This window comes from Ceratotherium simum, chromosome 29 (genome assembly GCF_057802395.1).
Source record: "Ceratotherium simum simum isolate JZ-2026a chromosome 29, ASM5780239v1, whole genome shotgun sequence".
Lineage (NCBI taxonomy): Eukaryota > Metazoa > Chordata > Mammalia > Perissodactyla > Rhinocerotidae > Ceratotherium > Ceratotherium simum.
This window is the reverse complement of record NC_141928.1, coordinates 6528620-6551158: the sequence shown is the minus strand read 5'-3', so window position 1 is coordinate 6551158 and position 22539 is coordinate 6528620. Positions and strand designations below refer to the sequence as shown.

General features: G+C 44.3%; 1 protein-coding gene across 4 annotated transcripts in view; it reads left to right on the top strand.

The window, feature by feature from the left end:
- FUBP3 (far upstream element binding protein 3) overlaps positions 1 to 22539 on the top strand; it is a 49504-nt gene that overhangs the window by 326 nt on the left and 26639 nt on the right. For 3 of the 4 annotated variants that reach the window (XM_087418916.1, XM_014782262.2, XM_004423582.2), the window contains exons 2-3: positions 11564 to 11669; positions 22468 to 22501. In XM_087418916.1, coding sequence (XP_087275042.1) covers positions 11564 to 11669; positions 22468 to 22501 — 140 coding nt within the window. Of the gene's footprint in view, positions 1 to 810; positions 1444 to 11563; positions 11670 to 22467; positions 22502 to 22539 lie in introns of those variants that run through there. The other variant, XM_087418915.1, reaches the window with a different exon arrangement.

Genomic DNA, 22539 nt, shown 5'->3' with positions numbered 1-22539 from the left:
GGGTCGCCCAGGTGCCGGCAGCGGCTGGGAAAGGGTTTGCCCAGGACGCCTGGCCGCGTCGCGCCTCCGCGCCCGGCTGGACCCGCGGGGCAGCCAGCGTGGGGTTGAGAGGTTGGAGCGGGGAGGGGGCTGGAGAGCTCACGGTGAGGACCCGAGTGTAGACAGGAGGCAGCAGTCTGAGGCCCAGTAGCTTCTGAAAACTGGGAAAACATCCTCTTTGGACTTCCTATATTTCGAGGGTGCTCTTTGGAGAGGGGAGAGAGGGAGATGTTAAATAGGTGGGGGTGGTCCACAAGACGTAGAAATTCCTTATGGGCAATAGCTTTTCCTCTCTCCGGGAGAATGTGATATGCACTCGTTCCAGCGGTGACACTTTGCCATCTGACAATGTCGTGCATTTTGTCAGAGTTAGATAAACTGAATTTTAAGAGGTTGCAAGCTTCCCTGGAGAATGAATATAGGACCTGCCAGAAATACTCTTTGGTTTCTGGCGTGGTGCTTAGAACAGAACGTGTCCTTGAATTATGTGTAAAACTTACTGACATGTTAGCTCTGACACTTGAGTTTCTTCTACTAAGTGTCTTATACTCCTCATCTCTTCCCGTTTAATTGTAGGCGTACTAACTGAAACTTTAAAGGTTGGGCTATAACGAATTACTGCTTGATTCCTAACAGAAAGCCGCAGGACTGATTGTATTAGAAGAAGGTCACCACTCGATCGCTTGAAGATATGGTCTTTACATCTCTTTCCAGTATTCCAGGGGAGGGAACCCTACCTGTTTTCCAGATACTGACTTTTCATTTTAATACTGACGCGACTATAGATGTTATATTGGATCCCAGAACTTTCTAAACCTGTGGTTCCTCCTAAAATTTTATGTGATGACTTGTTACTTACTGCCTAGGCGCCAACCAAAACAGTAGTGAGTATCCATCTTACTTAGTCTTCAGAGCCAACCAGTGGCTGTAATGGATGAACATGCCGTCCAGCTCCCCTTCCACCACTCTGCCTGCCAGCGTGTTACACTGCTCTCCTCTACAGTACAGGGTCCTGAACCGTGTTTCTCAGTGGCTACTAATATGTAATGGCTTTCGCCCTGTGCTGATGTGTGACAATCACCTTGTTGGCCTTCTGTATCCAGGAAGAATTATAGTCACTACCCTAAAGAGCTCAGATCCTCAGTTTGCAGAAGGCCTGTAGTTGAACGTAAAATGAATTTTGAACCATTGAGAAGACTTTTCTGCTTCTCTTGAGCCTGTGGTTGAACTGGTATTCTTGGACAACCTGCTCAAGAGGGAGAGAGACTCTCTGTTAAATGCTCACCTAATGTGGATTGTTGCAGCAGTGGTGGTTACTACTAGCAGAGAACTTCATTGGAAATGTTCCCAGCTCTGAAATGCACCATTGACTGGAGCAGTAATAAGCCCAATGGAGACAGTGCTGTAAGTGTACTACTTCTGAATATTATCCTCTAGAGGTTGACGCTATCTCCAAGGATTTGATGACCTTTAAAAACTAAAGAAAAAAACAGGTTTGTGGGTAATTTTAGGTTTATTTATAGATTTGCACTGGGCAAGAATGGAAATAGTTAGAAATCTGAAGTATTGTATACTCATAGTAAAGCTTACTTCAAAGGATCTCATATTATTTGGGAATCTGGGTGATGATGGTTCTACTTCTCCACTGTATACAGAGCATGTTGCAGAGATGTGATTTTCCTCCCAGTAACTGGAAATAAAAGACGGTGTATTTCTTTATTTGAATGATTGCAAAGCTTTCCCCCTCTTATGTGTCCTCATAAACAGTCTGTAAGGCCCTCATAAGTTTGTCAGGGAGCAGTAAACTGTCTGGTGCTCAGTTTATCTAGAAGATCACGAAAGAGTCTGTGTTGACTCTGCTGGGATTTGAACCTGCAGATTCTATTAAGTCTGGTATGTGGAGTCTAGCACCGAATCCACCGAACTTCCCTTGTGGCATCTGGAGGCCTCCTTGTATATTCTTGGGACTCTTTCCAACGAAGTGAGCTCGTTGTTGCTGTTAGTTCACTCTGAGAATGGTATTCTTAGGTTGAAAGGAAGTCTTTGAAGATATATAAAATTTAAAGTTTTTCCCAGCAGTGTGAAGTCCAGTGAGTTGACAGTGTTTGGTACAAGCGGATAATACAGCCATTCTGTAGGGAAGTACACAAGTAGAAATGTGATCTGATTCAGTCCCATTGATGATGATCTAAAACTGCTGGGTGTTGAAAAAACATCACATCCAGTTCTCCCAGGTCATTGGCTGGTTGGCAAAAATAAAGTATTTCTTCAGCTAGTTGTATAGAGAGGGGAGGATCCTAATAAGGATGGGATGTGGACTCAAAGCCAGAATATGTTATCCTGTTCCACGGCCACACTGCACCTCTACCCTGACTGTCTGTCTAGCTTACAAGGGGACCTCGTGGAGATGATGGATGAGTAGATACAAATCTGTTTTGCTTTTCTAAAAATATAAAAATGTTCCCAGAAACCCCACTGCTGATAGTGTTAGTAGCGTCTGTCATTAAGTGGACGCATTTGTGTGTTAACAGGACAGTGTGGCACCACCGCCTGTTAGAGATTCCCAGCAGTGTTCCACAAGCTGGACAAACTCGACCAGTCATCACCTAAATAGAAGTTCTCTTGTCAAACTGCTCATGCTTTTTAGGACTTTAAGCTCCTATTTTGATCTAGACCCAGTGGGTGCCTCTGCATTGTGTAACGACAGAGTATTCTATTCACATAAATGCAGTGTAATTGGTGCCGCGTGGAGCTGGGCATCATGGTGATTCTGCACCCAAATAATTGTGATAAGCTGCTGTAGAATCAGTAGAAAGTCACCTTTTAACAGATTTTTAGGTCTAGAACCTATTCTTTACCAGCACTTTTTTTGGGAAATTTTGGTGAATGTGGGGCCTCAAAAATTCCACAGTCCCCCAGAAAATGCTTCCCAGTGCTGCTGGTACACACTTTGAGCCTGAGCAGTAAGTGATTTGGCACGTGTGCTGTAGACAAGCACTGAATTTCCTTTAAGAGCATGTACATCTACCATTGACAGCGCAAGCCTGTGTTCATTGGCAATTGGGTACTCCTTGAGAGACACTGCCTTTGCTCACTTAGTAGATGATAATTCTGACACATGGCAAAATCAAGTGTGCTGAATGCTCAATCAATTTAAGGTGTACTCCACTGAGACTGTCAGACATGCCCAGTGGTTGAGTAGCTCACGTCATCATTTCACAAGGGACTAACTCCTGCGTGTACATTCATTTAGCTTTCTCAAACATGAAGAAAACCAGCGTCTGCAGGAAACCTATGGGCTGCTCCTGTATCTTTGTTATTTTTTAGTGAGGAAGATTCGCACTGAGCTAACATCTGTTGCCAATCTTCCTCTTCCCCCCGCCCCAAAGCCCCAGTAGATAGTTGCATGTCATAGATGCACATCCTTCTAGTTGCTGTACGTGGGACGCGGCCTCAGCATGGCTGGAGAAGTGGTGCATCAGTGCGCGCCTGGGATCCGAACCCGGGCCACCAGCAGCGGAGCGCGCACACTCAACCGCTAAGCCACGGGGCCGGCCCCCCCCCCTTTTTTTTTTTTTAAATGTGAGCTGCCACCACAGCATGGCCACTGACAGACAAGTAGTGTAGATCTGTGCCTGGGAACCAAACCCTGGGCCACGGAAGCAGAGCACACTGAACTTAACCACTAGGCCATCAGGGCTGGCCCTGTATCTTTGTTTTGGTGGGACCTAGTAGAGTACCCTGCAAAGAGTGAGTCCTTGTTAAGGGGTTTTGGTGATGTGACTGAGCCCATCTGGGTCACTGCACATTGATGGAAACGCTGAACTTCATGTTTGGTACTGAAAAGTAGATAGTAAATGAACAGTATGTTCCATTGTGTGCCTCTAAGGCTTTTCTCATTTTCAGTTGAGACGTCTTTATCTTTCTTTTAAAATCTGATAGCCCGTGTGTCTCATGTGTCTACAAAAGACACAAATTTGCCTAGACCAGAGTTCTCAAATCGGTGGCCCGTAGGCTGGAGAAGGCTCACAGTGGGCCTGCAGGCATCCTTTGTTTGACCCATAGTGCCAAACACTTAAAAACAGAATGATTTCATAAAACTAAGATTTCTAGCTTCTCTGGAAGTGCTCCGGCCACCCTGCTCCCGCATGCTGTGTGGCAGTGTTTGGCAGGGGCCGGGGAGGAGCTGCCCCTGTGCACAGGGCATTGACTCGCTGCGTTGCCTTCGTTCCCACCACTTGGCTGTTTTGCACTGCTCATTGCACTGCCCCCAAAAATTCGACAGCTTTTTTTCCTGATCCTTTTCCAAATTGTGAGCCTATCATCTTCAGTTTTTATTTGGAATTTCTAGTGGAAAGAGCTCTGATTGGAGGGTTAGGAGACCTGAGTCTCCTGCAAGTAGCTGCGTGACCTGGGGCCAGGTGGGCCTTTCCAGCATTTGATCCACAGGCTGTTAATAGAGCTTCCTTGGAAAAGGGCTCAGGGGCAAATCAGTTTGGGGACTACAGGGTTAAGTAAAGGTGAATTGGCTTCTTTACTGCAGGACTTCTCAGAGCCTTTAATATGTTTCTGTGCGTTAGCTCCTTCAAGGGTTTGGCACATGCATTATAAATATCCTAAAGTTATGTTACTTCATACCTTCTTTTCATAAAACCAGATCACGTTCTGTGGATCAGACTTCAGGAAATGTTGAGCTAGATCATCTCAGTGGTCACTTCAAGCACGCAGTCAGAGCTTCCGTCTAGCTGGATCTGAAAAAAAAAAACTGGACGAGTTTTTGTTCTTTTGCTTTCTAATATGTTATATTGGGTGTGTATTCAAACTCCCCTCTCCCCAGCTTTTCTGTGCAATCCTTTTACTCTGTTAAGAATCACCCCTCTTGAAAATGTTTTGCATTTGGAGTTTTTTGTAAAGACCCTTGGGAGAGAGTAGCCACTACTTCTTTTGGAGGCGTGAACTGCACTTATATCCTAACTCCAGATGATAACGAATCACTTGCAAGACTGAGACTGGAAGTAGTGATGTGGTTCGGATAACCTGCTGTTATTTGAGGATCTGCCGAGCTCAAGGCCTCTTGCTGGATGCTGGGCCAGGGCAAAGATAAGTAAGTTTGCAGCTGGTGTTATCTTTTTGTGGAATTAGAGCCTCACAACAGCCAGGTGAATTAGTCAGGACAAGGATTATAATTCTCATCTTATACTTGAAAATAATGAGCCAAAGGGAGATAAAGCAATTTTCTCAGAGGCACACAAATAGTTAATATATGCAGTAGTTCTTGGACCCATGTGTTCTGCGTTCTAAGGACTTAGTTCCTTCACAGAGGTAGTTGGGTGGTTTTCCATCTCAGTGAGACGTCTGCAGCAGAGTCTTTGAACAAAGCATTGAAGGGGTGCTGGTGGAATTTGATGGAAAGTAGGGGAGAAAACCAATGGACACATCATATTTAGGGCCTTCCCTAAAGGGGAGGACCCCAGCTGGGACAGTATCTCAGCTCAGAGTCTCAGCTGGTTGTCTTGGCGTTTCGCCTGCAGGAGGAGCTGCTTTATATCCACTTGAAATTTAGCAAGCGTTTAATGAGCACCTTGTGTGTGTCGAGCACTGTGCTGTGCATTGGGGCGGTTGTTCTTTAACTTTTTTGGAACATGGACCTTTTTAAGACTCTTGAAAACTTTGAACCTCTCCTCAGAAATATTTAAATAGTTTTGTATGTAGTTTCAGAAGGTTCATGAATTCTCTAAACCTAAATCCTGGAGCTCCCAGTTAAGGAACCTTTGTCCCAGGGATACCAAGATGGTTGAGACAGGTCTGCAGGTCCACTCTTCAAAGAGCTCCCTCTGGTAGGGAGACAGTATAACCAGTAACCTCCTCAGTGAGGGTACAGTATTCAGAGGTAGTTTATAAAGTGCTTTGCAAACACAGATATGGGAGTATGTAATTCTCCCTAACTGTGGGTGGCATGAAGTTGTCAGGAAAAAGCTACTAAGAAGAGCCGATATCTTGTTTGATTGGCATATAGAATTCCTTGTTTTGGTTAATGCCAGTAACTAGGGCAGGATCAGCTGGGGCCCCATCTCTGATAACAACAATAGCTACCATTCATTGAGCCCGTGTTTTGCTGGATGCCAGGCAAGGTCTCTCGTATATGTTCTCTCTTTTGGTGGTCACAAAATCCCCAGAGGGTGGTGTGGTGAAGTGCTTATTAAGACTTTGGATTCTGACTAAATGAGTTCACGTTCTGATTCTGCCACTTACTGGCTTAGTGACTTTGGACAAGTTATCTGACTTTAAGCCTCAGTTTCCTTATCTGTAAATTGGAGATCATCGATGGTAGTAATAGTTTTGTTGTTTTTTTTTTAATAGCTAATATTAGAAATTAGGTTACCCTTGGGAGGTGGGGGTGGGAGGTGGGTAGTGCCTGAAGGGAGCATGAGGCAGTCTTCTGAGGTGCTGGTAATGTTCTGTTTCTTGATCTGGATGCTAGTTACACAGGGATTTTAGTGTGTGTAAATTCCGCAAGCTGTAAACCTATCCATGTACTTTTCTGTATCATTATTATTACTATTATTATTCAATAAAAGGTTAAAATAGTCAGGATTTCTTGTTCCTTACCGTGTGCCTGGCATTGTTCTGGGTGCTTTACATTGTTATCTCGTTATCCCCTTGGGTTCAATTTCAGGCAGACTGGCTCCATATCCCACAGTGATGAGACTAGTAGCTGCTCCTTTCTAAGGTCACTGTGAAGATTGCGTGAGGGCACCCTCAGGCCCTTAGCAAGGGCGCAGTAAGTTTGATGTCCTCCTGTCTTCATTGCAGCCAGGTAGGTAGTGGGATGGAGAGCTGGGACTCGCCACTGTGCATCATGACTCCAGACCCTGCCCTCTGGGACTTGGACTGAGCCGCTAGGCTCGACTGCTCCGGCCACATACTCTTTCTTCCTGCTGTGGGGAGTAGAGACTGTCAGTCCAGCGGGGCATTCTCCAGAGCCCAGGCAGGGCCCCTCTGGGTGACTGAAGGGCAGAGGTTCTGGGGAAGCAAGTTGGGTTCCTGCTCCCTCGGTGGTGGCGTGAGCTTTCACCTCTGCTTGCTGGATCCGTGAGGATTGACAGTAGCTGTATTTCATAGCGTGGACACTGTGTGGGTGACTTGCTGGCATTCAGATGGCTTTGCTTTTTAATATTTAGTGTAAAGTTCTAATTAGTGTAAAGTTGTGGGGATTTTCAGAGCTTACTATTTGGATTTATAAGGTGAACTACTTTGTTTATTAAACCTATCCTCAGAATTTTAGTCCTAAAAATGTGCACTGGGAATAATTAATTGCCGCGTTTCCTGACATTAGTGATTTGTGATGACCTTTATGATTTTTGCCATGTCAGTGAACCCTTAATATTCTATTTGCTTAATGTTTTTAAATCATTCTGCAATTTAGGTTTATTTAGAATATATTTAAAAAGGAAACTAAATCACTATCATAAGTGAAAAACTTTGCCATGCATAGGAGGTAACTGTAGGAAATATATATATATGTCTGTGTATGTTTTAAAATATTCACCCATGCATCTCCTGAAATCATCTTGTATACTCCTGTTTGGAAAACACTGGCTTAGTCCGTGCCTGCATTTTACAGATGAGTACACCAAGGAACAAGGCCACTGAGGTCTTGCCAAAGGTCACACACTGGAAGAGCTGGCTGGAAAACCAGGACTCTTGTCTGACTCCTGGTCCAGTGCTCCCTTCCTCCGAGTTTCCACTAACTACTGGCAGTGGAGGTTCAGTGTCTATGACGTTCATTTATATTTCATCTCTTACTGTGCTTAAAATAGCACAGGTAGTGAGATAGCCCACTCTCCTCCCCACCTCCCCCCAAAAAGGGGGGAAAAGTGACTCAAGTGGTAGAAAATCAGTAGCAGAGTCTCAAGGTCATGCTTTCAGATAAGGACTGGAGTGGCCTTGGTTTTGTTGGAATATCCTGGCCTCAGTGACTCTGTTTTTCTGACCTACACCATTATTAACTGAGAATGTACCGCACTTCCCTTAAGCAGCTACTGTTCAGAATGATCAGTTACAATATGAGGAATTGCTTGAGCTCTCTGTACTGGAAATCATTAGGTTTTAAGTCCTCGAGAAGTGACAAATTTAAGAAAGTATCCGGAGGAGGAGTGGGAGGTGGCTTAGTGCTGTGGTGAATAGCATAGACTCAAGTCAGGCAGACGTGGGCTTAAATACTGTTTCTACTGCTTATAAGTTGTGTGACTTTGGGCAGCTCACTTAGCTTCTCTGAGCCTCACTTTTCCTTGTCTTAAAGTGGAAATAATAATACCAAACTCCTAGAGAATCATCATGAGGAACAAATGAGATAGCATCTTTAAAATGCTCTTAGTAGAGTGCCTAGCACATAGTAAACACTCATTAAATTTTAACTCATTTTTTTAGTAGACATTTAAAATTATTTCTTGGAACAAGGTTACATTTGTATGAATAAAGAAATATATTGTTTCTTTACAGTATATTGTAGCCTATAATGTAATATCCACGTAAATTATGACATAATTGTATATCACAATGTTAAAATCATATCTAACGTTTGTTTAGCCAGGGTTCAAATGCAGCCTGTTAACTTCAGAGCTACGCCTCATAACCATTATTCTATACTGCTTCTCTCTTAGTGGACGTTTTCCAAATTATAGATAACTGAAGCAAACATGACTTAAGAACAAGTCTGAAAGCCTCAGTCACATTTTAGAAGGATGCTCATTGATTCAGTCAAAATTAGGAACAGGAAACTATTATAACACTTTTAGCATACTGGCTTTGGGAAAAAATGACATGCCAGCAACTTATAAAGCATAGTTTATAAATTATAAGGAAGGCCAAGTCTCAGGAATAACATTTTAGCTACTTTGGAAGGAAAGAAAAAGATCTGGAAGCTGAGAGGCATCGTCAGAAGGGAGCAGGGCGAGTGCCTCTTGTGGAGAGCTTAGGTGTAGGGGCCTGGCTTTGAGGGTGACTTTACATGCACACTGTCGAGGGAGTCTACTGAAATCATAAGCCTGTGTACCCCATTCTTTTGTGTTTTGGGGTCATCTTCACTGTCTACTGGGAACATTTTGGTCAGTCTTTAAAAAACTAGGTCAGTGGTCTTGAAAACCCTGCGTCAGCCATGTCCTGCTCAGTGTCTTGTGGCAGGTGAGAGGATCTCCGTGGGGCGCAAGGCACTGCAGTGTCCTCACCTTTCAGCGCACCTGCTTGAGCAGCTGGTTCCTTAAAGGCGGCTTGTGCATCGTAAGTGAGTAGCCAGCCTCCACAAGCTTATCCACAACAAGTGTGGAGAGCAGGATTGCAAGTCAGTGGTAGAATGCTCTTAGGCAAGATTTGTACAGTGTCTTGTTTTAGAGCAGATGGCCGCTTGCCCTGAGACTTAGATGTAGGAGGTGAGTTTCCATCAGCAGTCTGTCTTTGTATTTTAATTATTTACTTAAAATAATGTTTTTAAACAAGCAGCTGTCCAGGCTGCCATCATCTCTAGCCTAGGCAGGGGTCGGCAAACTTTCTCTTTAAAGGTCCAGATAGGAAATGATCTGTATACGCTTTGCACACCCTGAGGTCTCTGCAACTCCTCAACCAAGACAAATGCATGTGGGTGTTCTAATAAAACTTTATTTACCAAAGCAGGTGGTTCACCAGCCATAGTTTGCTGACCCTTGGCCTAGCATATCTGCTAAATGGTCTTCCTATTCTTGTCCCCTTAGAATCTATTTTCTTTGTCAGGGGGGATCTTTTAAAAACAAAAATCAGCATGTTACTCTCCTTACTACAACTTTTAGTAGCTTCCCATCACCCTTCCTGTAAAATCTAATCCCTTACCCTGACACGTAAGACCCTGTGTGAACTGGCTCTTGCCAACCTCTTGGAACACATCTAGTTCCTTCTACTCTGGGGACATTAACTTCTGTCTTCCAGGCTCATACCTACCAAGCTTGCTCCTGCCTCAGGGCCTTTGTACAGGCTGTTCCCTCTGCCTGGAACGCTCTTCCTCAGATTTTTGTATAGCCAGCTTCTCCTCATCATTGAGGTCTCAGATCACATGTTGCCTCACAGTGGCCTTCCTGGATCCCCCGTTTAAAGTGGCTCTCCTAAGCACTGTGTGTCATTATCTGCTCTTATTAGCATCGAGCGTATCACCAGCTGAAAAGATCAGTTGACTGACTGACTGACTTGTTTACCTCTGACTCCCCACCAGCTGCTGAGTCTCAGAGAGCAGGGGCCTGGTGGTTCTTGGTCATCACAGGAACCCCAGTGCCTAGAACAGAGCCCAACACGTAGTAGGTGCTCAGCATTTGTGGGTGAATTGCCTTGTTTAAAGCCCTGCTACCTGTGAAGGGCTTTCTAGTTCACAGAGCCCCTCTGTGTTCAGAGTCTGTTATCTTTTCAAAAACTGAGAAGCGTGTGGTATTATACCCAGAGGATCTTATGCAGAGAGGAAAGCGACTTGCCCAACGTCACAAAACTAGTAAGTGGAAGGGACTGAGACCTGACCCCAGGATACCCGACATTTAAATCCTGCCTTGGGTTGTCGGTATCATGATTGTCTTTGGTTGTTTAAGGTAATTTATCTTTATGTTGGTCCCAGAAGGTCTCAGACTGCTGGGCACATTTGGACAAGCTCAGAGAACTACCATGATAGACTTTGCTCTATGGGACGGCTGTGCTAGCGGCTGCTTCATCCAGCCACTCGTTCAACTTCACTCAGGGGCTAGCATCACGAGCAGTTGCTGTAAATATGCCTTTGATTAAATGAAAGAGTTGATTTATTATGAAGAGCACATTTAATTTCCTAATGAGAACAAAGTAAATAAGTTCCAGATAGCATTTGTTTCTGGGGAAAAAAATTGCAATAGTTATATTCTGTTCTTTAACTGCTAATAAATATTACGAGTTGAAAAAGCTCTCAGAAATTACTTCGCTTTCGCCGGTGCAGGAATCCTGCCGAAATAGTCCAGACGGACGGTCATCCCCCCTGCTGTGTAGACTTCCAGTGAAGAGCATCTTATTGTTTTATATCTCTGTGGGTCACAGCTCACTTTATAGATGTTGAAGTTGATAGGGTGGCTGTATTCCTCAAGAGTTGTAACATTTGAGCAAACACGGCCTTTTCAATGTTGTTGGGGAATGTATTTCTTAAGGGAATCCTGTGATAAAACCTTTTGAACAAAGTTCTTCATATCGTTGGCCTGCTTTTTTCTTTAAAATGCAGTATTCTTGTATATTAAGTGATAACTTAAAAATACTAATTTGCTTGTAGAAGACAAATTTTTGGAAGTATTATTTCTAAAGACCCATTATTATTAAGACCAAAGGAAAACTCAGTTTCCGGTCAAAAGTGCTGGTGCTGTCACGACATTGCCTTGTGTTAATGTAGGTCAGGGGGAGAAATAGGATGACGGCCCTTTAAAGAGGACTTTTGTCTTTCTCCCTCACATAGAGCCATGAGTTGTTACTGAGTGTTTAAATCTGATTCTCTCTGTAGATTGCTGCTAAAATTGATTCAATTCCTCACTTGAATAATTCTACACCTCTAGTGGACCCCTCAGTGTATGGATATGGAGTACAAAAACGGCCCTTGGATGATGGAGGTAAGTTGCTGTAAATATCTTTGCCTTTCAGCTGGTGGTGAACCTGCCAGTTAAGTTGGAGTCTGTGTCGGCCATTGTCTTACAGGCGCTCTCTGGTGTCACTCTTGCAAGAGGAGTGGTTGAGGGGAAGTATTTAGGATGATTTTCCTCAGCAGTTCTCCAGCATTTGAGTCCATATTTGCCTTAATAATACAGGAATCTTTTCAGCTGGGCTATAAGGTAAAGACTTGGCCGTTGAGCATCAGCTTGGAAATAATTGGACCAATTTGAGAGTTTTGTTTGATTTAACCCTCTGTTATTCCAGTGCACAGGTGGGAATCGAAGTTCCCATTTTTTTCCAAAGTAAAGCTAAGATTTGCTGCGTGGCTCTGAGGAAGCTGTGGCTACATCTTGACCTTAAAGACAGGGAAGGGGGGTGGTGACCTTTCTGCAGTCTGTCTGCTGGGTTTTTCACCATACCCATTTATGACAGGCACTTTCTAGAAGCATCCATTTTTCTTTCATTCATTAATTTGTTTGCTATTTTTTTGGCTTGTTTATATATCCTATTCCATCCCTCCCCAAATTTGAGACCACTTAGAGGTGCCTATCATCAGCACCTTGGCGAACAGTATCTATCAGATGTGTTTCTGCAGAGAACTTGGACTTCCTTTATCATATTTTGTCTCCTGCAAAGTATGACTATAAAAGGGATTCTGAAATATACTCGATTGTATATGAATATGCATGTAGTGGGCAGGCCAGTGTCTGTCTTTCTGTCCTTCTGTCAGTCTGCATATGCACCCAACCATGTATGTATGTACATATTTCTGTAATATATTATTAAGTGGAAAAAATCAAGGTGTACAACAGTATATATTGTGCAATCTCCTTTTCCAAAAAAGTGCGTGTTTTTATGTATATAGGAAAAATGTAATTCAGCATGACTGATTTCTCTGGTCTCTTTGGGCATTCTAAAAGAGATCACCATTGTTTTTAGATGCAGAACCTTTTTGGCATAATTGTATAGATTCACACTGAAGATTTTAAAGGAACAGCACTCGTTTGGGTGTAAAACTTCTTGTCTCTTCAAAAAAACTGTTTATGTTTATGATCACACACATGGAAAATCTACCCCAGGGCCATTAGAAGTAATGTGACCATTTAAACTGCTGCTCCAAAATGGTACCCTGTGATCTTTTTATATTTCACTGGTGTTAGTGATTTCTTAGACCAAATATGACTGATTGTGTTATCTGCATTTTCGTCTTAGTGAAAGGCTGTGATGTGAAGGAACCTTTTTACCTTTTCAAGGCACTCATGCCACGGTTCCTCTTATGGGACATCCATATAAAAATAGCAGTAAACTGTCTGGCTCTGAGCACGTATCTCGTTAATGGACAGTCTGGCCCACTGTTTCCAGAAATGAAGATCAATACGTTTCACAACTACCAGCCTTGTTTTCACCCACGGCATGGAGTTGAAGTGTAAAACTTGTGCATGCAGGGACTAGGTGTTCACTGTGTCCTTTGCGTAAGGAACTCCTAAATATCTGCAAATGGGGCCTCGGGCGTTTTACAGACTTTTTCTCCCATTAATCCTTTGCACACCCATTTGAAAGAAGTTAGTAAAAGGCTCTGAACTTATTGATAAAGAGACCTAGGGAGCCGGCAGATGTAGCTAGTAAGTCACCAGTAGGTTCAGAATCTCACTTGAAACTCCAGTTCATTGTTATATTGTGTATTTTCATCTCTTTTTTGAGAGCTGTAATTTTTTGCATGTCTGCCTTCTGGGGACTCAGTCCTTGTAATCAGAAAATGAACATGGTTTCTCGTTTTCCTCCCCCTAAATATTAAGCCTGCTTGTAGTGGAAAAGAACTGAGAAAGAACCTTTCTGTGTCCTGCCAGGTCCCCCATGTTTCGTAACAACAACAGACTGTATTTGAAGAACAAGAAATTTCCGTCAAGCTTTTTATATTCTGTATTACTGTTTGATGAAGTTAATCCTCTCTTCTGTTGAGCACCGTTTAAATAACAGAATTACGCAAATTGTTTGTTTTTCTCCAAACTGGTCTCCACATGTAGACTCTGAGATTTGCTGTTGAGCTTAGCGAGAACCCTGGGCATTTGGGGCCTCGTTTGTCAGTTGTCTTCTGATGGGGATCAGGTCGCTGAGCCTGCTCTGTTCTCTTGAATAAGTATGTGAATAAACAGATCCCGTCAAGAGAAGTGATGTTCTGTATACCCGACAGCTTTCTAAGTGTCACAGTCTTGCTGTTTGTGAGATGAAAATTTAGAAAAGTAGACGAGCAACAAGCAGGAATTCTGAGATTTTTTTCTTAGCAATAAAGATTTCCAAAGGCTTTGCAGTTTTTTGTTTGTTTGCTTTGGCTTAGGTTTTTTTGACAGAAGTTCACCAGATCACTTCTTTAGCAATATGAACTTTCTAACTTCTCTGTGAAGTCAGGTTCTTTAACCTTTGGGAGGTTAAAGTTCAGTCCCCTGGAAGTTTTTGGAAGTGTTATTTGGGTCTATTTAAAAGTACTTCAACTCTTAAGTCAACCAGAAAGAACCTTAACGTCAAGTTTATTCAGGTCATTGAGATTTGCAAAAAAGTGTATAAATGGGAGGATTAAAAATGCTAGGCAGTAAAACAAGGGAACAGATTTGTTCCTGATGTAGCAGGGGCTTTGAGTATTTTGTGTTCCAAGGCAGTTTTGAGCCGTCAGTCAGACTGCCGGTTCGTGAGCCCGCCTGGAACCTAGCAAGAGGTGTTTTGGGCTCAGCTTTCAGAGGCTGCCTTGGTTCCCCGAGCTGGGAAGAGCAGTCTGTCCACTCGCTGCCCTCCGGCTCGGGGTCAGGTTGTGTTAACCATCAGCATCTTCAGTCTTGGCACCTACGCCTTCTAACAGTCTTTGAGGTGCACCCTACCAACTGGGGCAGCCCCGTGCCGGGCTCCGGTGTGACGGCTTTTCCGTCCAGGACTTCATGCTGCAGCCGGAGCCTCTTGTGGAGCCAGTCTGACCGGATCCACTCCTCTGCTCTGAGACCTGTAGCAGCTTCCAGTAACCAGGACGGTCCAGCCGTTCTTCACCTGGCGTTGCCCACCTCTTCCTGCTCTCACTTCCCCCTTCTGCACTCTGCCACAGTCTAGTCATCTGTTTCTTCTCTTTGCTCTTCCAGAAACACGTCCCCCATCCCACCTCTCTACCTGGCTAACTCCTGCAGGTCTGAGGTCTCAGAATTGATGGATACGACTTCCTTCTAGAAACTTGTCCTCATCTTCATCTTTTGATTTTCTTCAGTGCCTGCTCGGGTGCCACCTAGCCTCTTTATTGTCTGTGGTCCCCTTTTCTCCTTCCTCCCTCCCCCTTCCTCCCTTTTTCACACACCCACCTCACCAGGCAATAATAAATCCCATTCTGCTCTGAACTTCTGAAGCGGTTCCTTTGTCCCCTTCTTCGGGCACATATCTCTCCTGCTTTATTCAGCAGATACCAGGGTACATGGTGTCCCTCTCCTGCTCGAGTCTGTGTGCTGTGATCATAGGGATGGTTCCTTATTTCTCTACCTACCCTGTGTAGTGAGTGAATAAATGCTGGGTGCTAAAGTTCTCCCTCTTCGTATCCTATGATTAACGTTTAGAAAATCTCGCAAAAAGTCAGCTCCAAATTTAAGAGAATAGTAGTAGCTAAATGGTTTAGAACAAATTTAAAATTAATCTAAATCAGGTGTTGGCAAGCTTTTTCTTAAAGGACCACATCGTAAATATTTTAGGCTTTCAGGCCGTGTGGTCTCTGTCTAACCTACTCAGCTCTGCCATTGGAGTTTGACGGCAGCATCAACAACGTGTAAACAAGTGAGTATGGCTGTGTTCCAATAACTTGTCGTTTACAGAAACAGGCAGCTGGCCCTCAGGTGTAGTTTGCCAGCCTCTGGTCTAAAATCAGCCTTGTCAAATGATTAACACTTTTCTTAATCTTCAGTCAGGGCGGTGCACAGAGGCCCCCCCCCCCCCGCCCCCAGCCCCGTTCCTTAAACAGATCTCCCTGTCTCAGGTTCCACTATCTGACTGCCTGAGAAAGCAAACGGTTTCTAATGTTTAACCCAGAGCTGGTTGGCAGTTGGGAAGGTCGCTCTTCTTATCGTCGCTCTGTATTTTGAGGGGCAAGGAGAGCATCCTCTCCAGTTTGCTGCCCCAGGAGAATCTTAGGTAATCATGCCCCCTTGAACTTTTTTAGCTGACTCAAACAGGCCTCACTGTCCCTGCCCTCTCTAAAGGGTGGCATCCAAAACCAGAACTTTGGGTGAAGAAAGCACTGTTCTGCCATTACTGGGTGCAGAGGGCACACAAGTGACTTTGAAAATATGCCTGCCTTTTCTAGCAGAACCTTTGATGTGTATGTAGTACTTTTTAATATAGTAGCACACTTGCTAATGTTATCTTGATGATGTTCTTGTAGGGTGAGGAAAAAGAGTTCTTGGGTGTACTATGCAGTGAATTATTTACAGGAAGATTGGAAGAGAATATTTTTATGGTCCTTTCCCAGTTTTGTTTCAGCACTTGTGGCGTAGAGCAAAGAGCAAAGGGGAAAAAGGAGTGAGGGGGAAGAGTCTTTAAAAGTCCAGACTCTCAGAGAGGGAAGAGGGAGGACAGGGGCCCGTGCTAGGTAGTGGTGAGGGCCAGGGTTCTTGCTGCTGAATGGCCTGGGCATCTGGACCACTGCCCGTGGCTCGCAGCGCCTCAGGCAGGAGGCTGCAATTACCAGAGTCTCTACTTTGGAAAGAGAGAAAATGAATCTCAGAGATGCTGATACTTTCCCTGAATGGAGGGTAACAATGGGTGCTACGGGGATTGAAAAGCCAAGACTAAAACTCAATTTAGAAGGGAGAGATTGGCCTTTTACGAAGAAGGTAAAGTACGTGAGGGATGTTCTTGAGCAGTAGTCTTCAGGCTGGGGTGAGTGAAGACTTCCCAGGGGTTGGGTGGGCATGGACAGGTTTAAAGAAATCCCCTTCCACTGCTTCCAATTCTGTGCACCTTCTTCCCTACGATGGAGCTCTGAGAGGCGTGTCTGGGCTGAAGGCCTATGCTCTTTCCCATGTCCCTTTTCACATTCCCCTTCTTTGGTTTATGCTGGTATATCACCTGGGGTGGTAGAGTCCTCAGACGCCTTAAAAAGGTGAGTCCAGAATTCTGGGTGGGGAATCTCATGGCAGCAAAGCATGAGAGTCTTGGTGAGAAATGTTGAGGGGACGGGATCTGGTTTCGATTTTATCCAGGTGACAACCCATGGCAAAGGCCCATGCAGTCCCCTCTTCCTCTCCATCCGTCCATCTGTTTTAGGAGTACAAGTCAGAAGTGAGTGGTAGTCACGTGCGTGCATATTAACACATGCGTGTGAGCTGGAAAAAGGAAGTACAGTTTTTTTTCCTGGCAAAGTATGATATGACTGATTGGGTTGACAATTGGCTTAGCCAGCTCAGTAAAATAGACATTCTCCACAAAAATGAAGGAGCTAGATCTGCAGCAGCAATGTTACAACGAGATCTAACTGGAGCTCATATACAGTACCTGTTGTCTCCTTCGCAGCTGTTAACCTAGGGGGAAAATTCAGATGTCAAATTAAAAGGGGATTCATAGTTTTTTCAAAATTCTTTTAGGAAACGTGACCCAAAGTGGCTTACTACCCTGGCTGGTTGTGAGAACCAGCCAAGGAGCTTTTAAAAACACACCTAATGGTACAGCCTTTCTAGGAAACTTAGAAAACTAAACATGCACTTCCCGTTCAGCCCACAGTTACACTCCTGGGCATTTAACCCTGAGAAAGAAAACTTATGTTCACACAAAAACCTGTGCACAAATCTTCTTAGCAGCTTTATTTGTAATAGCCCCAAACTGAAAACAGCCCAGATGTCCTTCAGCAGGTGAATGGTTAACAAACTGGGACATCCACACCGTAGACTAGTACTCAGTGATAAAAAAGGAACATACTATTGATACAACAACCTGGTTGGATCTCCAGGGAATTATACCTAGTGAAAAAAGCCAGTCCCGAAAGGTTACATATTGTATCATCCCATTTATATATTTTTCGAATGGAGAATAGATCAGTGATTGCTGGGGTTTAGAGATGGAGGGGGGGTGAAGGGGCCTGTACAGAATAAGGAAAGATCACTGCTGAAAGGAATCCTGGAGCCTGTCCTTATCACACACATGTCTGGAGAGTGGTAGAAGGAAGACTTGAACCTGGATCTCTGTCTCAGCTGCTGTAATAGTATGTGCTTGAAAATACGGACTCCACAGTCTGGCGGATTAGGGTTTGAATCCCAGCTCTGCCAGTTGTTAGCTGTGTGACTTTGGGCAGGTTGCCTAACCTTTCTGAGCTTCTGTTTCCTCACCTTTAAAATGGAGATAATGCCTACCTCATGAGATTACCATAAGGATTATAACAAGTTATTTTCAACTTTTAAAATACCTAACTCACAATATGGAACTCATATTTCCATCAGAACTAGGTAGTACACACGTACTGTTAGAACATGTGTAATTGAAATAAAAGCTTTATGAAATACATACCCTTACTATATATGATACACTGTTTTCTATTTCATGTATTAATAAATCTGATCATGACCCCTAAATTGATTTCATGACCACTGGATTAAATGAAAGTGAGGCTAAATGCTGTAAATAAGTATCGTAGGCTGACTTTTCCTCTTAATTTTACTGCAGTGCTCCTCGGGTCAGGCCTCCGGCAGGCACCTGAACTGGGGAGGGGTGCAGGTGGGGTTCCTAACATCTCTGCACCTTGGAGACTAAGTCAGGTTGCTGGTCATCACGGAGCTTTCTGCTTTCCTGCTAGACTTCACGCTTCCTGAGGGCAAAGATGACCTTGCTCACCATTTCATCCCTGGGACCTGGCACAGTGCCCACACTTGAAAGGCGCCAATCTGTGGGATGAAGAATGACCAAAAGGGTTAGCATCACAGAATTAACAGTGATAGTGTTGAAACTCCCAAGATAAAGGGCAGGGAACCACAATGGGTGTGGATTCCACGTGGGCACAGGCACTTGCCGGTGCAGTTTTCTGAGAGCCCGGGTGTGGTGCACCTTCCTCGCTGTCACATGGGACTGGTGATAGCAGCCTCTGCCTCCCGGGGCTCGGGGAGGACTCAGTGGGTTTGTGCAGGGGAGGTGTCTAGAAAAACACCTAGTGAAGCTGGTGGTGGTGGTGGTCTTTTCCAAGTACAAAAGAATCGTAGACTGCAAGTCAGAGTGACATTATTGAGATAAATGTGAATTTACTCTCACTTCAAAAAAATAATAATTTGCAAAATTAGTAACAGATTACTTGTCTAGGGACTTGCAGCTGAACTCAGCATGTCAGTGTTCTGTGGCTCTGGGGCGAGGGTGGCTGCCTCAGAACACAGGAAGCCTTTGTATTGTCCTTGGGAGAAAAGCTTTTTAAGATGCTGTGAAGACTGCAGAAACCACTGCGGCTGACTGTCCTACTGACCGTGACTGGGGCCTGGAGGGCGTCGGTCAGCCAGAGGAGACCAGCACCCAAGGAAGGGCGCAAGAGGACTGTTTTCACAGTCTGAAGAGGAAGGTTTGGTTTGTTTACTTGTTTTTCCAGTCACATAAAACTGCTGGCATTTTCTCCCAACCGCCTTCCTCGCCTGCCCCTGGTCTGCTGCCCTGCCAGGCTGTGGTGTCTGTGCCGTTACGAGGAGTAATGGGACTTTTGTTCCTTGGGCTTTTTTGAGGGAGAGATGAGGGTTAACTATTAAAATTGTTCCATATTATAAAGTTGGGTATGTTCCCCAGTGATATTTTGTTAGCATTTCTTTTGGAGGAAGAAAAATGAAGACTTTTTTCTCCTCACTAATGGGAAAAAATGTGTCCGGCCGCCTTATTTTTTTCAAAGATCATTATTGAAATTGGCAGAGTATTACTCTTCAGAAAGAATTTCTTATATTGTAGCATGAATATTTTTCTATAGGACGCTTGGTTTTCCATAGCCCAGGCGGCTTCCCATTATATGGTGTGCAAGATAACTGAGAACTGCACCCGTGCGTCTGTTTACGCGTGTGTGCCAGAAGAGAGCTGCGGTGAACTTCTGAGGCAAGATGAAGCGTTGTCGACCAACGTACACCATTAGCGGAAAATGGGACTGATTTTATTCAGCATTTTTCCCTTTTTACAGTAAAATGACTGTAGTTACCATTAAATTGAACTTGATAGGTGTTCCTGTAGGCCTCCCTCATCTGACCCCTCTTCATCACGAAGACTGAGGAGCGGCCCCCGTTCGTGGAGTCGGACATTATCAGTTTGCTGTATGAGTGCTCAGTGCCCGTCATCTGACTGCTGGTGTTCATTTTTAGGCACCAAATGGGCATATTTCCGCAAGGAATGGGACTTGTAGTCACCCGTGTCAGCCTGGGCTGCAGCAGTTACATGGAGGAGGGAGATGATTTGTTCCTCTTACGAGTCCACCGACTCAGAGAGTTGACCTGGATTTGAATTTGATTTCATTCTTCAGTGGTGTGGTCTCAGCAGTCCATCTGTTTGTGGGATGGTGGTGTGCACTCTTATTTTCGATCTTTGTAAGCACCTCCACTTGTCAGCAGAGCAGTTGGCTGTCAGCAGTGATACTGTGTTCATGGCACCTGTGACGTGTACTTAGCTAAGAAAAAGGGTTTTCCTTCTCTTGCGATGAGCACAAAATTTCAGATGGCTTTTGACCAGAAGCCCTCTAAATGTTCTCATGAAGTTCTTTATGGCAGTGTTGCCCTTTACTCTGTTTCTGTGGCTTTTCTGGCTGAAGTATGCAAAGATCATCATCAGCCTTTTGACATCTTTTACCAAACAGCACAAGCAGGCCAGGAGCCACGGTCTGGCCATGTTGCCCTGTTTGGGGAAAAGGCACCTCTCCTCTGTGTTCTCGTCATTTCAAGACATTTTAGTTCCTCTGTCTTCAGTGGATTCTTTATCCCAAGAGAGGAGTTCTGACGGTAAGCAAGGACGCTGAGCTTGACTCTCAAATAGGAGCAGCTCACCAAACCCAACGGCACTCGGTCGTGGACGTCCTCCTTTGGCGTATTCTTTCATACCCACGGCCTTAGGTGGTGGGTGTTCCTCTCTCACGACGTCTAGGGGCTGTGTGTGACGAGGATTCCTTTACTAAGCTGGTAGTTGTCCAGTTTTCACATGGAGTGGGAATCGTGAACACTGCCTGTCCCAAGCGTCGTATTCAGACTAGAAACACAAAAAGAAAATTTTTAAAGTCAATAAAAAACAATTCTCTTATCCCTGAGATAAGCAGATTAATAGTATATGATGTCAATATTTTGGCTGCAGACCATTATCTTGCTATTTTTTTTTTTTTTTTTTTTTTTATTCATTTTTTTCCCCCCAAAGCCCCAGTAGATAGTTGTATGTCATAGGTTCACATCCTTCTAGTTGCTGTACGTGGGACTCGGCCTCGCGTTGGACGGAGAAGTGGTGCCTCGGGGCGCGCCCGGGATCCGAACCCGGGCCGCCAGCATCAGAGCGTGCGCACTTAACCGCTAAGCCACGGAGCCGGCCCATATCTTGCTATTGATCCAGAAGAAATATGGTATTGACTCAGGTGCTTCGTTTACCTTTTGCTAGTGTTGTTTCTCTGTGCTTTTTCTTCTCCTTTTAAAATATCATGATCTGGTTTCTTTTCTCTGTTTTGTTTTTTTTTTTTACCAGTTCCTGTCCCGTCAGAGAATGACAGGGTTAAGTTCAAGCAGAAAGGAGCAGTTGGAGTCCTGTATTTCAGATGTTAAATCATTTCACTCTTTGTTCTGAAGTTGATGTAATTGATCCTTCCCCACTTATCTCATACCTGTCCTTCTTATAACTTTCCCCAGAGATATATTTTTGAATGCTCTTGTTAGCATATTGTAAGATTCATTCAGTTCTTGGTAATATGTTGAGGATTTATACTTTTTCATTGTCTGCTAACTGTGTTTCCTGGGCTGCATTTTCCAAAAGAGAAACACCACAGCATCATTTTTGCTGATGGCTGGTGAAGGAGACACTCATCAATGGCTGAAAGAGGAGAAACTGGAACAAAAAGCGTAGCTAAAGTGGTTTTGTGGGAATGTGATTACAGAGTTGGTTTTCATAATAAGAGGCTGTTTGGCACTGTTGTCTCTGTGAAATGGGCCTGAAAGGCTGTTGCTCGTTCTTAGCGTCCACTGCATGTAGACTGCTACCCTGGGTCAGTGAAGAGCTCAAGGAGGGAGGAGGCTAGATCCTCTCCTTGAGATGTTGATGCTCTTGGGAGGGAAGGGAGGATGGGGGGATGCCCCGTGGCTGGCAGAACATATGTGCGTGTTCTTAGTGACTGCAGCTGCCGGGGAGCAGTCCTTAACAATGCTTCCAGCTTGGAGGTTAAATCTTCTCATTTGTTTTAAAAAGAGAAAGAAGGAACCCTGGCTATCTTTACATTGAGTTTGGATTCAGAGCAGGAGGGAGAGGGAAAGTGAGAGGGATTTAGGCAGGCAGGATTTTCTCCCAGGCCTCTCAGCATGTGGACACGCAGATCAATTTCTTATCCTGCGTTCAGCTGGACACTGGGTTAGAGACTGTGTTGAACAAGACGTCCCCTCCTGTTTCATATCATATAACGCATTCATTTCAGCCACTGAGCCTAAATTACTGTTTGCTTTCTTTCTGCCTTTCTTTTTTTTCCCCCTGAAATGGTAAGAACTCGTGTAAGGGTCAAGTTAGTTTATCCGTGCTAATGCTTTGATTTGTCTTTTCTCTTTCTCTTTGCCACAGTAGGTAACCAGTTAGGGGCCTTGGTACATCAAAGGTAAGCAGTGGGTTATGTTTTATTATTTATTGATCATT